This window comes from Nematostella vectensis, chromosome 13 (assembly GCF_932526225.1).
Source record: "Nematostella vectensis chromosome 13, jaNemVect1.1, whole genome shotgun sequence".
Taxonomy (NCBI): Eukaryota; Metazoa; Cnidaria; class Anthozoa; order Actiniaria; family Edwardsiidae; genus Nematostella; species Nematostella vectensis.
This window is the reverse complement of record NC_064046.1, coordinates 8,830,611-8,845,132: the sequence shown is the minus strand read 5'-3', so window position 1 is coordinate 8,845,132 and position 14,522 is coordinate 8,830,611. Positions and strand designations below refer to the sequence as shown.

General features: G+C 40.0%; 1 protein-coding gene across 1 annotated transcript; it reads right to left on the bottom strand.

Moving 5' to 3' along the window:
* Nucleotides 1–1,092: 1,092 nt before the first annotated feature.
* On the bottom strand, nucleotides 1,093–14,514 carry LOC116602101 (Bardet-Biedl syndrome 4 protein-like). Its single transcript, XM_048720863.1, has 15 exons — nucleotides 14,016–14,514; nucleotides 13,313–13,392; nucleotides 12,766–12,829; nucleotides 12,177–12,288; nucleotides 11,629–11,701; nucleotides 11,513–11,531; nucleotides 11,004–11,038; nucleotides 7,305–7,432; nucleotides 6,847–6,901; nucleotides 6,545–6,613; nucleotides 5,972–6,124; nucleotides 4,133–4,224; nucleotides 3,398–3,547; nucleotides 2,592–2,733; nucleotides 1,093–1,704 (listed from the first exon to the last, which is right to left on the bottom strand). Exons 1-15 carry the CDS (start codon nucleotides 14,242–14,244, stop codon nucleotides 1,519–1,521), a joined length of 1,587 nt encoding a protein of 528 aa, XP_048576820.1. The 5' UTR covers nucleotides 14,245–14,514; the 3' UTR covers nucleotides 1,093–1,518.
* Between the last annotated feature and the right edge of the window lie 8 nt (nucleotides 14,515–14,522).

The following is a 14,522-nucleotide window of genomic DNA, read 5'->3' as shown; positions in this document are numbered from 1 at the left end:
TGGTGTAAAATTAGCCATATTCTGATATCGCTACCTCTCTCGTCAGCCCATGGCATTTTCAAGTGCAATTCTTTACTCCGTGCATTGTATTTTGTATACAGTTATTCCACGCGTTTATTACCAGCAAAAAACGCTACGCGCCAGTGTCTAATACCTTATTACGCTTAATTTCGTGTCACTTTAATTTCGCGAAAAGAGAGTGACACGAAAATTAAATGTCGCAAAAATAAGGATGCGCGAAAATTAAGTGAGTACACAAGAAGCCTTTGGGGGAATATTTACCGTTTAATTAGCATAATGTAAATACCTTGTCTATTTAGTCATCTAAATGCACATATAGTACGATAAGGGGTTGAGTTGAACTTGTATTTATAGATTTTTTATAAAACTGAATTAAGCCCATGTATTTTTTTTTATTACAAATTGTTTTAGTTTTGATAAATACAACACATTTTAATTTCACTTGTTTTTCTTGATTTTATTATCCCAAAATCGCGAAAAAAGTGATCTGGTTTTTAGAAAAATCGCGATTAATAAAGTGTCGCGAAATATCGCCATCTAAAAATCGCGAAATTTTGACGTCGCGAAAATGAAGTGTACTAAGGCATTGTGGCGCGGTTAGACCACCCCATCAAGATGGTTGGGCTTTATAGAGTTTGTGACAAAAAAAGTCATGCTGCAGCCCATTCATTATTAATACATAAAGCCTCCCTCCCCGCTCTTCCTCCGTGGATACCCTACCTCCCTCAAACAAAGCCAGAGCCTGTATCCATCCCTGAAAGGTTTCCATCCCTCTTTTTAACTTTCAAAACTATCAGAGGATGGAAACAGCCTACACCCTTCCTCCTCCTCCCTCAAAGCCAAAGCGTTTATCCATCCCTGGGGAGGGATTTTAAAATGACCAGTTTTAGTCACTTTTTAATAACAAACTTTTTCGATACAATTCCTTCTCTGCACAATTTTTTTTTTGTAACTTCAGGAATAAAGGCCACAAAGTGGATACTGAATCGCTTGCAAGTTACGAAATCAGTGTGAGTTGATCAGTGGGGCGTGATGGGATATGGTGTCGATTCAGGCTCAACAAGGCACACATCCATGAGTTATAGTTTATTTTAACATTATATACAGGTCTATTTCTACTAATGCATTAACAAGGAAGAGTGCGGTATTAAATAAAACTCTGCTTCTGATTCGAGCAGGACTAAACATGCATTGCACATACAGAGACTCCTTGGCAAGAGTATAGGAGTTGTTGGAGTTTGTCTGGTGTTATTTAGATTGATGGTGTTTTTTTTTCTTTTGGCGGGAAACTAGATTGGGGCCACGCTTTGCTATTCAACTCGCCCACTGGACCAGAAAACTGCGCGTACATTGGAAAACAAAAGCAGTAATGATCCACCAATCCACGTAGGCTATTGTTCTAAAAACTGAAAACGGACTTAAAGTTTTCAAAACACTGTGGGCTTATCAATGGTTTGGCGAATCTGTTATGTCCAATTTTACACAAACGCATGCGCATTAAACAAAGGACCCGTCATCCTGAATTGCGCCCGCGCTACTAGACTGAGACTGGGGCTCGGTCGGAGCCTGGGATCGGCCCTGAGCCTTCGAAGAGCGTGACGGCTGGCCAGCAGAGCTGCCTTCCCAGACCAGTTTCTCTCCTACTTGTAGCGTGGGGCCGAGGCGATTGGCGACCTCAAGAAGCTGAAAAGCACAAGGCAAGGTTGCATGAACTATGGAAATGGCGAGTAGTCGAGTTATAGGGAGTTTGGGTTATTGAGGGTGTAAACATATTTAAAAAACTCATTAATATTCAATAGCCATTTTACCTAATCGGATGACGGGATTTAGTCACGAGGATGAGGTTTTTTTTACCACATAATCCCCTCTACATTCCAAAAGTGAATTGAATAAATTTCCAGGGAATTACGGGGAACAATAGCGACTTCAAAGAGATGCAAATTACTATGATTTTTTTTTTATATAAAGAATACTAACGAAGGTGAAATTTTATATAAAACCTTCATCCCAATTTGCATATGAAATAAAACTAAAATACTTGAAGAGCTTTCTAGATTTAAGAAACTAGGGAAATCGTAAGTAGTCGAGTTATCAGAAGTTAGGGTATAAATAAAAAGAGAAAGTACTTCAATGGAATAAATTACGAATCGCTTGAATGTCAGGACTTCACTTCATATTATCACAGTTAACTACGTCCCTGGTGTGAGTTGCTCAGCGCTGAATGTAACCATTATAACCTTTTTTGAATAGGGAATTAAATGTGGATAATAATGGAAACAATTCAGGATGCTGTTAGAGATAGGCAATGGAATTCTCCTAACCCTAATATAGGATAACAAATGGGGGTATAGTAATGAGAAAATATTCAGGGTTGATGTGAGTGATTGAATTTTCCCAATCTTTTTATAGAAAGTCATAAATGGGGCTTAGTTAACGACAATCGTTATTCTGAGATGGGGTGATTTGTACCAGAATTCTTCCAGCCCTCACGAGAATTACTAATCTTAGATGTGAATGAGACATATATGGAGATATATATGATATGGAGTAAAGTAGTGAGAATTGCTTACCTCTTTGTCGATGTCACTGCCCTTAGTCTGCCTAAGTACTTCCATCTTCTTCTCGTACGCGGCGAAGTGTTTGACGGCGTGCTTGCGATCACCCAGGTTAAACAGGAAGATAGCGTAGTTAAGGCTGATGCCGGGGTCATCGCTACAACAAACAGCATGGACAGGAACTGTGAGGACACGCACGTGATAGGAGCGTGAAAAATAGTGCAGCATGATTATGGGGAGCGCACGTGATATGAGCATGCCCTAACTATTTAAATCATGTGATATACGCGTGCACATCACGTAATAAGAGCAAGTCCTTCTTACTTGTCATACCACGTGATACTCAGGGTGCCCATAATGTTCATTTTATGTGATACTAAGCGTGCCCATAATGTTCATATTACGTGATACTCAGGGTGCCCATAATGTTCATATTACGTGATACTAAGCGTGCTCATGTTCATATTACGTGATACTCAGGGTGCCCATAATGTTCATATTACGTGATACTAAGCGTGCCCATAATGGTCATATCACGTGATACGAGCGTGCCCATAATGGTCATATCACGTGATACGAGCGAACCCATAATGGTCATATCACGTGATAGTAAGTGTGCCCATACTGTTCAAATTAAGTGATACTGAGCGTGCCCATAATAGTCATATCACGTGATACTGAGAGCGCGTTTGCTGGCCATATCACGTGATACGAGCGTGCACGCTGGCATCACGTGATATGATCAGTGAGTGTGCACAATTTCATATTCACAATTTCATCAGTGAATGGTCATATCACGTGATATCAGGGTGTACACTTACTGATCTAAGATGAGAGCCTGTTCATACGCCTGTTTTGCATTCTCCTGGTCGTCAAGGTGAGTTAAGGCAACAGCGAGGAGCTGGAACAGCTGTCCATGCTTTGGCTTGAGAGTGATGGCAGCGCTAAGGAAGTGGAAAGCTGAGGCATATCTTCACCGCAGTCAAGGACAAACTTCAGTGCCAGAATATAACACTACGAAATGGAACTAGGAGGTGATGGCAGTTATAATGATAACAATGGTGTTGTGTTGGGGAAAGAAGAGGTGATGATGATGGTGGCGGTGGTGATGATAAAAACGATGTTGGTGGTGAAAATTATTATTTTATTGATGACGAAAACCATGATCATGACGACATATTTCATGTAATGATACTTTTGTATGGTCAGATTGAAATAGTGGCGCTGCAAGGGCATCATGGTGGAGATATTGATGATGGTGATGATGATGATAACAATGACTAATAATATTGTTAACCATGATGGTGTAGATATTTGTGTCGATGATGATGATGATAACAAGGATTAATGATCGTGATTATGACGATGATGATCATGGTGGTACTTGTAGTTATTGCGGTGAAGGTGATGATGATGACGATGTTAATGATGATGGTGATGATGATGGTCTTGGTGGTGTTGATGGTTGCTGCGATATTGATATTGTTGATGATAATGTTAATGTTGATGAAGATGTTAATGGCATACCACATACACACGCCAGTACGTAAGGATACTGTTGCATGGTTAGGTGGACCAGTCCGAGGTTGTATATAATCTTCCACTCAAACGGAGCCATATACGCGGCTCGCTTTAGACAGCTAATCGACTGGAAGTTAAAGCACATCGAGGTCACATTGAGCTTCTTCACACAAAAAATATAACTATGACAAAACAACGAAATTTAACGTGGCATAACCTTACTATTGCATTACTGCTTTGTAGTGGTACCTCTACACTTATTAGGCGGGGGGGGGGGGGGGGGGGTCTAAGGCTGCGTTCAGGGCTCCTCATAAGAAATCTAAATATCTAATGTAGTCTAGAGAGGCCAGGTTTCCACTTTGCCGCAAAGTACATTAATAAAATCCCCCACTTCCCCGCCGAGCCAACACAATGTATCTTCTGTTAAATACCAAGGAGCGGGTCATTGATTTTGAGAAAAAATGGAGCACTATCCAAGAACGCTGTCCTTCTGTGGTTAATCACAAATCTCCTCAGATTCAATTGCTTTCTGAGGAAAGGTCACTAACATAATTGCCCCGAAAACAATAGATGGTTGGGGCAAGTAATCCATCGTTTGCGGTGAAAATTAATCAATAAATTTTCCCCGAGCCATGGTATAACTAAAATTACTAAGACATGGCAATCGTAAAAGCGAAGTGTCCGAAAGCGGGAGTTTGTTGTACTAGTTTAACATGTGGAAAAAACCGGAAAGAGCCCATTTGATTGGTAAATTCTTAGTCAGGCCACGACTCAGTTTTCAGAAGTTTTCCTCACAAGGGAGGGGAGCTAGAAAGAAAGACGACGACGAGCGGTATAGGAAGAAAAAAGTTTAATAAAGACCCAACTTTTCGATATAAACTAAAGTTGTTTGTTCAGACATTATGGGAGGTCGGTGTATGTTGGATACATTATGGACAATCGGTATATGTAGGTTATCTGCTTCAGTGATATAACCATGTCTTACCGCTACGTTTGTTCAGACATTATGGGAGGTCGGTATATGTAGGTTATCTGCTTTAGTGATATAACCATGTCTTACCGCTACGTTTGTTCAGACATTATGGGAGGTCGGTATATGTAGGTTATCTGCTTTAGTGATATAACCATGTCTTACCGCTACGTTTGTTCAGACATTATGGGAGGTCGGTATATGTAGGTTATCTGCTTTAGTAATATAACCATGTCTTACCGCTACGTTTGTTCAGACATTATGGGAGGTCGGTATATGTAGGTTATCTGATAGTGATATAACCATGTCTTACCGCTAAGTTTGTTCAAACATTATGGACGGTCGGTATATGTAGGTTATCTGCTAGTGATATAACCATGTCTTACCGCTACGTTTGTTCAGACATTATGGGAGGTCGGTATATGTAGGTTATCTGCTTTAGTGATATAACCATGTCTTACCGCTACGTTTGTTCAGACATTATGGGAGGTCGGTATATGTAGGTTATCTGCTTTAGTAACATAACCATGTCTTACCGCTACGTTTGTTCAGACATTATGGGAGGTCGGTATATGTAGGTTATCTGCTAGTGATATAACCATGTCTTACAGCTACGTTTGTTCAAACATTATGGACGGTCGGTATATATAGGTTATCTGCTAGTGATAAAACCATGTCTTACCGCTACGTTTGTTCAGACATTATGGACGGTCGGTATATGTAGGTTATCTGCTTCAGTGATATAACCATGTCTTACCGCTACGTTTGTTCAAACATTATGGACGGTCGGTATATGTAGGTTATCTGCTAGTGATATAACCATGTCTTACGCTACGTTTGTTCAAACATTATGTACGGTCTGTGTATGTTGGTTGTCTGCTTCAGTGATATAACCATGTCTTACCGCTACGTATTTTTTCTTGCCGAAGAAGCACATGCCGATGTTGTTCCATAAATGCGGGGATTCGGGCGTAGACGTTGCCGCGATACGATACTTGGTCAGCGCCACATCGTAATCTCCGTGAGACTGGATCATCGCCCCTGCTCCAAGGATGGCCTACACAGTACAACAAATTATCATGAAAAGCACTCCACCAACGTAGGAGAGAAATTAACAAAACGCAGAGGTGTAAAATACGGTATTCTGTGTTGCTGCGTGGTATGTAAGCGACAGCCATATCACCTAAACGTTGCTAGGGTCGTACATCAAGGAGTTGTTAGGGACTCACCTCAACGTTGCTAGGGTCGTACGTCAAGTAGTTGCTAGGGTCACACCATTACACAGTCAGGGCCGTACGACAAGGCGTTGCTAGATTCTTACTTTAAACGTTGCTAGGGTCGTGCACCAAGGCGTTGCTAGGGTCACACCTTACACTACCAATGTCGTGCGTCATGGCACCTTTACGTTACGCTGCTTAAGCCGTACGCCAATACTAGCAAGGAAATCACCGTACGTTAGGGTGTTACTAGGGCTCACCTTTACGTTACTAGGGTCGTAGGTCAAGGCGTTGCCAAGGTTCTCAAAAGCTCTCTGCGTCATACCAAGCTGCAAAATGCAAAATCAGACAAATTTTCATCAGGCATCAGTTAAGCCTGATACCGACGAACAGTGAAAAAAGGTCGCAAGCTCTAACGACCTAACAAAAAGTACTATTTTAACTAAGAAACCGGTTTTCTGGAGGGTCATACAAAATAAGTAGAAATAAACGCAATGTTGAGAAAACACAAAGGATCTTGTGTTTAGTTCTTGCGAAATTTTTCTGGGTTCTGACAATATACCTGCAGATAGAGAAGCCCCAGGGTTGTCATGAGATCTGGATTCTCCGGAGAAAATCTGAAAGAAAAAAACCTTTACGTATACTTTGCATGATATACGAATTTTAGCGTAAACCATCCTCATGCCGTATTTGGGGACGCGGGAGCCCTGATCATGCGAAAGAAGACACGGTTCGGAAAAATAAATGACAGGAAATTCAACGTTTGTCTTCATTGTAAAGTTTTTGCACCATCACAAGAAGACATATCTGTTCTATCTGTTCAACCTGCTGGCGGCATATAAGCGATAAACACAAAAACCTTCTACTTCAAAACCGTCTACTTTAAGCTGCCGTCCGTCGTCCAGAAACGCGTTTGCTAAGTTCAATTATAACAAGATGGTAGCTGCAACTTGAAGCATCATTCTGCGAGCAACAACTTTGTATTCGTGCTGCTAACCTCGTCTTTGACTTCGTACTTACTCCACAGCTTTCTTGTACGTGTCCACGGCGGCCTCAATATCTCCCTCCATGAGAAAGATCTTGCCAAGCTGCGTGAACGAGGCGTCGTGGCGATGGTACTGGATAGCATGCTTGAGACATTCCTTAGCCTGCAGAAAAGCCAATTCACACTCAAGACCTGTCAACTACTTGTATAGAAAGAGCCGATCAAAACACAAGTCAAAATATGGCTGATGGCTAACTGGTTGAAAATTACTGGCCAACAAAAAGGCAGAATCATTGAAAGACGGAGATCGTGGCTTTTGTGACTGGTTTTGGGGTGTGTTTTGCTACCACTCTTCGTAGCAAGCGTCTCTAATAGGTTTCGGCGAAATAGTGTACAAGCGAAGGTATAGAACGGTCAAACTCCTTGTTTTAGTCATTATTTCTGCTAAAACCACATACACATAGAAATGTTTGTTTCAACTTGGAGTACTTTGTATCGAAATTTAGGGAAGAGCATGCAATGAATTAGTAGTGGCAATAAAATTTGAGAGCGGACTCGTACCTCATTCCCCCCCCCCCCCCTTATTTTTAAAGAAAAAAGAATACAAAGGAAATATTTAACATCCATGTAAACTTCAAAAGTCAATCTGTAAATAGTTAAATAAAATCGTGAGAAGGAAAAGGTGAGAAGTGATGTCGATGTTTACAGCATCGTCTCATGCAAACAGGCCATACTTGAAAATTGATTCTTAAGCTTTGTAAACTTTGTTGGCAACTTAAACGTAAACTTTGTTGGCAACACAAATTCTAGTAGAAAAAACTTAAACAGCCAACCATGTGCTAACGAACACGCGCAATTGACCTTGGAGGTGCGCTAATTTCGCTGGAACTCCGAAAATGTTGTTTTTTCTCGAATGCATCCAAAATGTTAGATTGTAAACATGGCAGCAAAACCTTTTATTATTATTTTATAGACAAGATATCGTTTTTTTATTATTATTTTATAGACAAGATATCGTTTTTTTATTATTACTTTATAGACAAGATATCGGTTTTATTGGAATCGAAATCAATTTGATAACGCTCAGAACTAATTTCGAAAGCGACGTTAAATAAACACAGACACCGAAAGAGAATAAATATCTGGCGAAAACATATGAGTAGCTAAAAAGCCTTTCGGTAACGGATATTAAAAACAAGGATCGTTTCTTATAAGATGCTTTGATTAAATTTTTGACTTCAATGTTTTTCACAAACTTCAGGGATATTTTTTGTCTAAAAAGTGTCTCCCAAATTATCTCAAAATTAACTTTGACCAAGTAATCCTTATTGTATTTAGTTTACGCCTTGTTTGGTTTGTATCCGAAATTAATTCAGACTCTCCTACAAAATGAAGCAATAAAACGGCTGGCTAGCATAAAGCAGGGCATTTGACAACTCGGAACAGAACATTTGACAGAACTTGTTGTTTTGCGTCTTGAATGGAAGATTATTTGGGATTTTGGATTATCTTTCTTCGTTCTCATTACAAGAAGTATTGAGGAGTTTAAGATTAGAAGGATATCGGCAGTGTAGAGAAGATTAAAAGGAGCTAAGAAAGTCTTTCACCAAAGTAAACACATTTATAAGCTAAAATTTGCTCAAGCTCAAAGGATGGAAACAACATTTTTGACACGCAAGGCTAAATTTTGAGACTATATTTGAATGGACACGTTTGGTGCAGTTAGAAAAATATAGTAGGTCTGTCATGAACGATAATTCAAGATTCGGTCGAGGTAGGCTACCAAGAATACGAAGTCTGTCTTGGGATGAGAAAATATCGAGTGAATTCAATCGAGAAATAGACTTAGACGTGCGAAAATTAAGTACAATACCAACACTGGGAGAAGAAGTGAAAAGGTACCATAAGGGAAAAGACGAAAAAAGTTTCTCCCAGAATAGAAATCTAAAAGCTAAAAAGAATATGGAAAGAGGAGCTTGGTGTTTGGAAGAAAAATCTCAAGACTACGAAGATTACGGCGCTCCATTCCAAACACTTGGTCTTACTGTACAGCCGACAAGATTACTCGAAAAAAACGACAAGAAACCAAAGCTGATATCACCTTTTGACTTCGACCCGAAAGAATTCAGGGATAAATACATGAGTAAATTACGGGAAAACAGAACAGAGGAAAAAACGAAAGAAGGAAGAGAGCCCAGAAAGGGAGCAGATAACGAATTAGTCAGCGTGTCTCGGGACATGATGAAGTACTTGACTTTGGAAGGAAGGAAAAAGCGGAGAAAACCTTTACTATCAAGACGACATTCAGGGCAAGGAGGCCATTTTGGTTACAACGACGAATATTTCGCTAGAAAACCCAGTATCAGACCATCAAAATCGTGCCCCATTATCGTGATACATGAATGTTCGGATAACGAGATCGACAGCGATGATGACCGAAGTGAGTACGAAACAATAGCGAAGACTACACGAATTGCCGAGCACAACGCACGAGGAAAGCCCGAAAGTGATACGGAAAAAACGGCTGATAAAACTTTCACGACTAGCTCGGAAAGATCCATATTCAAAACCCGTCATCAAAGTAGGTCCGAGTCTCTCACAAGTAAATCTCGAACGCAAAATATCGCCGAGTCGCGACCCGAAAAGGAAACAAGGGCGACAGGCGACAGCGAGCTCGGAATCGACTACAAGCCGACCAGCACGATGGGAACCGTATGGCGGCCGAATGCGAGTGTGGATTGGGAACGACTTTTATTACAGTGATTCCAAGCATGCTTCACTAGTGCCGATCAATGATTAAAAAGTAATAAAAAATTCTTAAGATGGACACATTCAGAAAAAAATATCGAATTTCGATATCCATACTTCACGGGAACTTCAAAAGAACGCTCTCCGATTGGTATGATTCCTCGGAATAATGGACAATATTCATATCTTCAAAACTTGAAGTAATGAGTCGATTTTTTTTAAAATGATCATTAAAAACTTTTTTTAAAAGTTCGAGAGCAAAATCAAATTATCCTGGGTAACAGAGGCTACGAGCTCTTTGGTAGTGAACCCGGGGGGAGGGAGACTCCGATAAAACAGACGGGGGTGATCGTCGGCAAAATCGGTTTTGACCCTAAAGGAGTGCACTTTGGGCGTGGTCAACAGAAATTCTTACTTCTAAAAAAAGGCAAATTGGATGTTGTCAAAGGAATTTTAACCCTAAGAGATGGCAGAATCGAAAAAAAAAGAAAGGTTTAACACCCCTTAGGAATAGCAATTGGTCGAATTTTATACCCTAAAAGATAACAGAATCGGAAAAAAATGTTAAATATCCCCTGAGGAATAACAGTTGGTCGAATTTTATACCATAAGCGATGGCTATTGGTCGAAATTTTATTCCCTAAAAGATGTGGCAATCACTAACATTTACTTTTCTGGAGAGTCCCCCCACCCCCCCCCCCCCCCTACCCCCCCCCCCTACCCCCCCCCCCCCCCCGCGGTAGTGAAGATTGGAGCTTCTGTTACCGAGGTTAACATCAAATCAGCATTTTTATTTGCCATTCTATTTGCTGTTTATTTGTTTTTGTGGCGCTCACAACAATTTTACCACTTTAAACAGTCGTACTCGTAAATGTCAGAAGGGATTTCAGTCTTACACTTAAAGGCTTTACCCTACTTTCCGCAAAAGAATTCTTTAAGGCGTGTGACAGCGATATCAATATCCCAGATCAACAAGTTCCACTTACTTTTTCAAAATCTTTCAAGTACATGTAACAGACTCCTGTAAAAAGAGTAAAATATGTTAAACACAAAATCGTGAATGTTTTTTTAAGTGCAAAACGATCATGTAAAAAGTGAAAATTTGACTTTGTCAATTTTCAAGAAACCCCTCTATTTTCACTCTCAACTTTCATTTTTTTTTATTCAGAGTGATTCTATGTTTGCCCTTTTTTGGTAGGATATTTATTACATATAAACATAGTCAATGAGTTACCAAGAAAAAGGAAGTCAAAACATTGACTACATAGTTTTGGATCCTTCTGTCATCCTGATCCATCCTGTGAGATGCAACATAGTGGGGGCTGAGAGGGTGGGGTCTTCAGTGCTGCATTCCTAAGGGTAAAAACCCTGGGAGAAGGGGGAGATTTCATGGGGTTGCAATCTTCTAGGAAAATTCCCTCTATGTGGGAAGAGGTACACTGTATCTGTTCTGTAATCACACATTGATAGACAGACCAAGCATTGATAGACAGACCTTGATTGTGGTAGATTTCCTAAACAAAGAGAGCACAAAATTATGTCAGGAACTTTTAAAACAGACATGATCACTTTTCAATGGTCACTGGAACTTCAGCTGGTTAAAAAACTTACCCAATCCTTGGTGCTCATTTTAGCTGCCTCATTGTACACTTCCAAAGCTGCTTTATGCCTTGCTAAAAGGAACCTTTAATTATAAGTAAATAGATTCAAAGATCATTATTATTCATGCAATATGTGCAATTTTGCTCATGTTCAGAATGCATATTACTTTTGGGTTGTATGTATTTAAAAAAACAACAACATTATTAGTTTGCAAGAGGAACATGGACAATTTTAACATTTTTTTTATGTATAAACACAGCCATAAAAGGCATGAACCATCAAGATCATCAACTGATATGAAAATAAACTTTGTGGATCTACTCACTAAAAAGCACATGATCCCAGTGTGGGGGTAGGGGAACTACCCATACTTCAATGGTAGCATTGGTCCTGTATGAGTCAGTGTAATGACCATTTCACAGCTTTTTCTGTAGCTGATATCTTAATTTCTTAGGAGAGATAGGGGCGGGGGACAGGTTTTGGCTTTTATGACAGTTGTCCCCACCCTTTATAACCTGAGGTACGCCCCCCCCCCCCCACTCCAAAGTATGACTTACAATGAACGTGCCACTTGTTTGAGGTTGTCAGCATTCGATGGGTTGATCTGTACAGTGCGTTGGAACAGATCAAGGGACTCCTGGATTTTACCTTCCTGCCGCAGAATAAGGGCTGAAAAAAGGTATCAAGTTAATTGAGAAGCAATTCTTGTTTCAAGGAAGCACAAAGCTCATTCTACAAAATGTTAACACTTCTGACACCCTACTGGTTGAGCAATTACTTGTTTAGGTTATTTTTACATTACTCTGTAGAAAATAGAAAAGCCTAATTCATTCAATAACGTGTTCAAGAAAACCTGAATGAGTTGTCTTATTCTTGCAGGTGTCAATAACCCATAATCCTGTTTATTTAGCTCCTGGTCCCACTATCAGTATCTGCCTGAGGTATCCTTACATCGCGACCAAGAAACTGTGAACACCGGAAATATGTATGGAATGTTTGTTCTGACAAGATATTCAAATGGTCAATTAGAAACATGTCTTAACAAGTTTCAGTGTCTGAATTTTTGCGTCCGATTCGTCAGAAAACAATAAACATTCCACACATATTTTAAGTTGTTCCCGGTTTTACTGGTTGTGCTGTAATTACCTTGTATGTAAAGGGCATATTCACACATTCCTTGAGTTTCTTGGAGCTGTTCCTTGATAAGTACCTGTAGTGAGAATAATCCATACAGTTTATTCTGAGCTACAATTATTTTTGCATTTTGTGTTGAATTTGCATTAAGAAAATGTAAAAATTAGATAATATAGCATATCAAAAGTACCAAATAAAGCAATGAAAAAGTGAACAATTGATGGTGTTTAAAATGAAAAAAACCCTGCATACTGAGTTTTGGAGTGTGTCAGGTATCAGGATTTCTTACAAAGACAACATCCCTGCCTTCTCAAGAGGATGTGTCACTTGTAATCTTCACATCCATAGGCTGAGGGGTTGCGGGGCATGTGGACAAACCCCCTCTTACACTACCTATTTTATTTGTTGTTTTATAGATGAGTATTGTTAAAACAACTGCAGCTCCTATGACTAAGATTTGGACTTGAAATGAAGGACCTTTAAAATGCAAATGGGCCTAGTTTTATCAGAATTATTACAACCAACACTGATCTAATGGATTAGAATATGGATTTCATACCTTGCAGTTTTCAAACTCCTTCCGTACGTAGTGCATATGTATTAGCCAGTTTCTTCGCTCATACACAGGCAAATCTGGGACTGAATTTTATAAGATTTGGATAAAGGCTTTGTTTGTCTATCATAAGAAACATTGCAATATTGCACTTAATAACTAGCTCCTACAGCCAGGGGACCCAGGGTACCTACCTCCTTCTAGCAGCCAAAAATACAGTAAATGCATAGGGCATTGTCATTGGGGAGTTTCTAATATGAAGGGTTCTTTGGATTCTTCCATTTTAAATACCCTGCCACTTGCTACATCTCTGAAAATGTAACAGGGACGTAGCACTGTTTGTAACGTATAGGGGGGGGGGGGTAAATAGGGGTGCTCGAAACCGCCAACCATCCTCTCAATTTTTTCTCCGCATATTTTTTAATCCGCATAACATATGATGTTTTTTTTATAGATCTGTGAATCCACTCGAATCAATCTTCTCTTAAAGAGAAACATGTATAATGAGATATTTAGACCAACAAATAATTGTTCCACAAACCTACCCCTCCCCCCTACATAATCAGAGATTGTGATGAAAGATGCATTCCCCTCCATTTTTCATGTTGTTCTGTTTATGGTCTGTTTACCATGTCAGATAAACCTTCCAAAATTTTACGTTAGAGTTTTTGTAAATAACACAATTTTTAGGATCACCAATATATAATACCTTTGCCTCTGCGCTTGGGGGGAGGCCCCGCTTCCTTCTTCACCGGCTGAGAAGCTACACTGCTCCCTCCATCTGGAGATTGAACGGAGGGAGGTGGCGAACTAGCTTCCGGACTCCGACTGCCTTCCGGACTACCAGAGCCGTTTTCAGACGGACTAGCAGTCCCAGTAGGCGATCTTACTGACTGCTGGCTTTGCCGAACGCTGTCTGTCGAAGACATCTGAGACATGGCTGCTGAATTCCTGTTTTTTGTCCTTTCAATACGATTTGATGTTGAGTTTTTAGTACAGTGTCTTAGCAAATAAACCACAGTTTTCTAGTTTTTCGTGAGATCGTAAACTCTTAAGTCGAAAATATTAAGTGAGACCTGACAGTATATTACTTCATTCTAGAAAGTGACCAATATTGGCGAATACAACTACTTTGTCCATGTCGTCTTCCTTGACAACAAACTGTTGGACGCCATTTTGTTTCTTGGGAGACAGGTGCAGATGGGGAGCTGGGCCG

What these genes read in the sequence shown, in the direction of transcription:
- LOC116602101 (XM_048720863.1), bottom strand. Translation starts at nt 14,244, where the DNA reads ATGTCTCAGATGTCTTCGACAGACAGCGTTCGGCAAAGCCAGCAGTCA. An exon ending in TGGGGCTTCTCTATCTGCAG is followed by an intron (nt 6,614 to 6,846) that starts GTATATTGTCAG and finishes TGCATTTTGCAG; the next exon opens with CTTGGTATGACGCAGAGAGC. An exon ending in ACGACCCTAGTAACGTAAAG is followed by an intron (nt 6,125 to 6,544) that starts GTGAGCCCTAGT and finishes TGTACTGTGTAG; the next exon opens with GCCATCCTTGGAGCAGGGGC.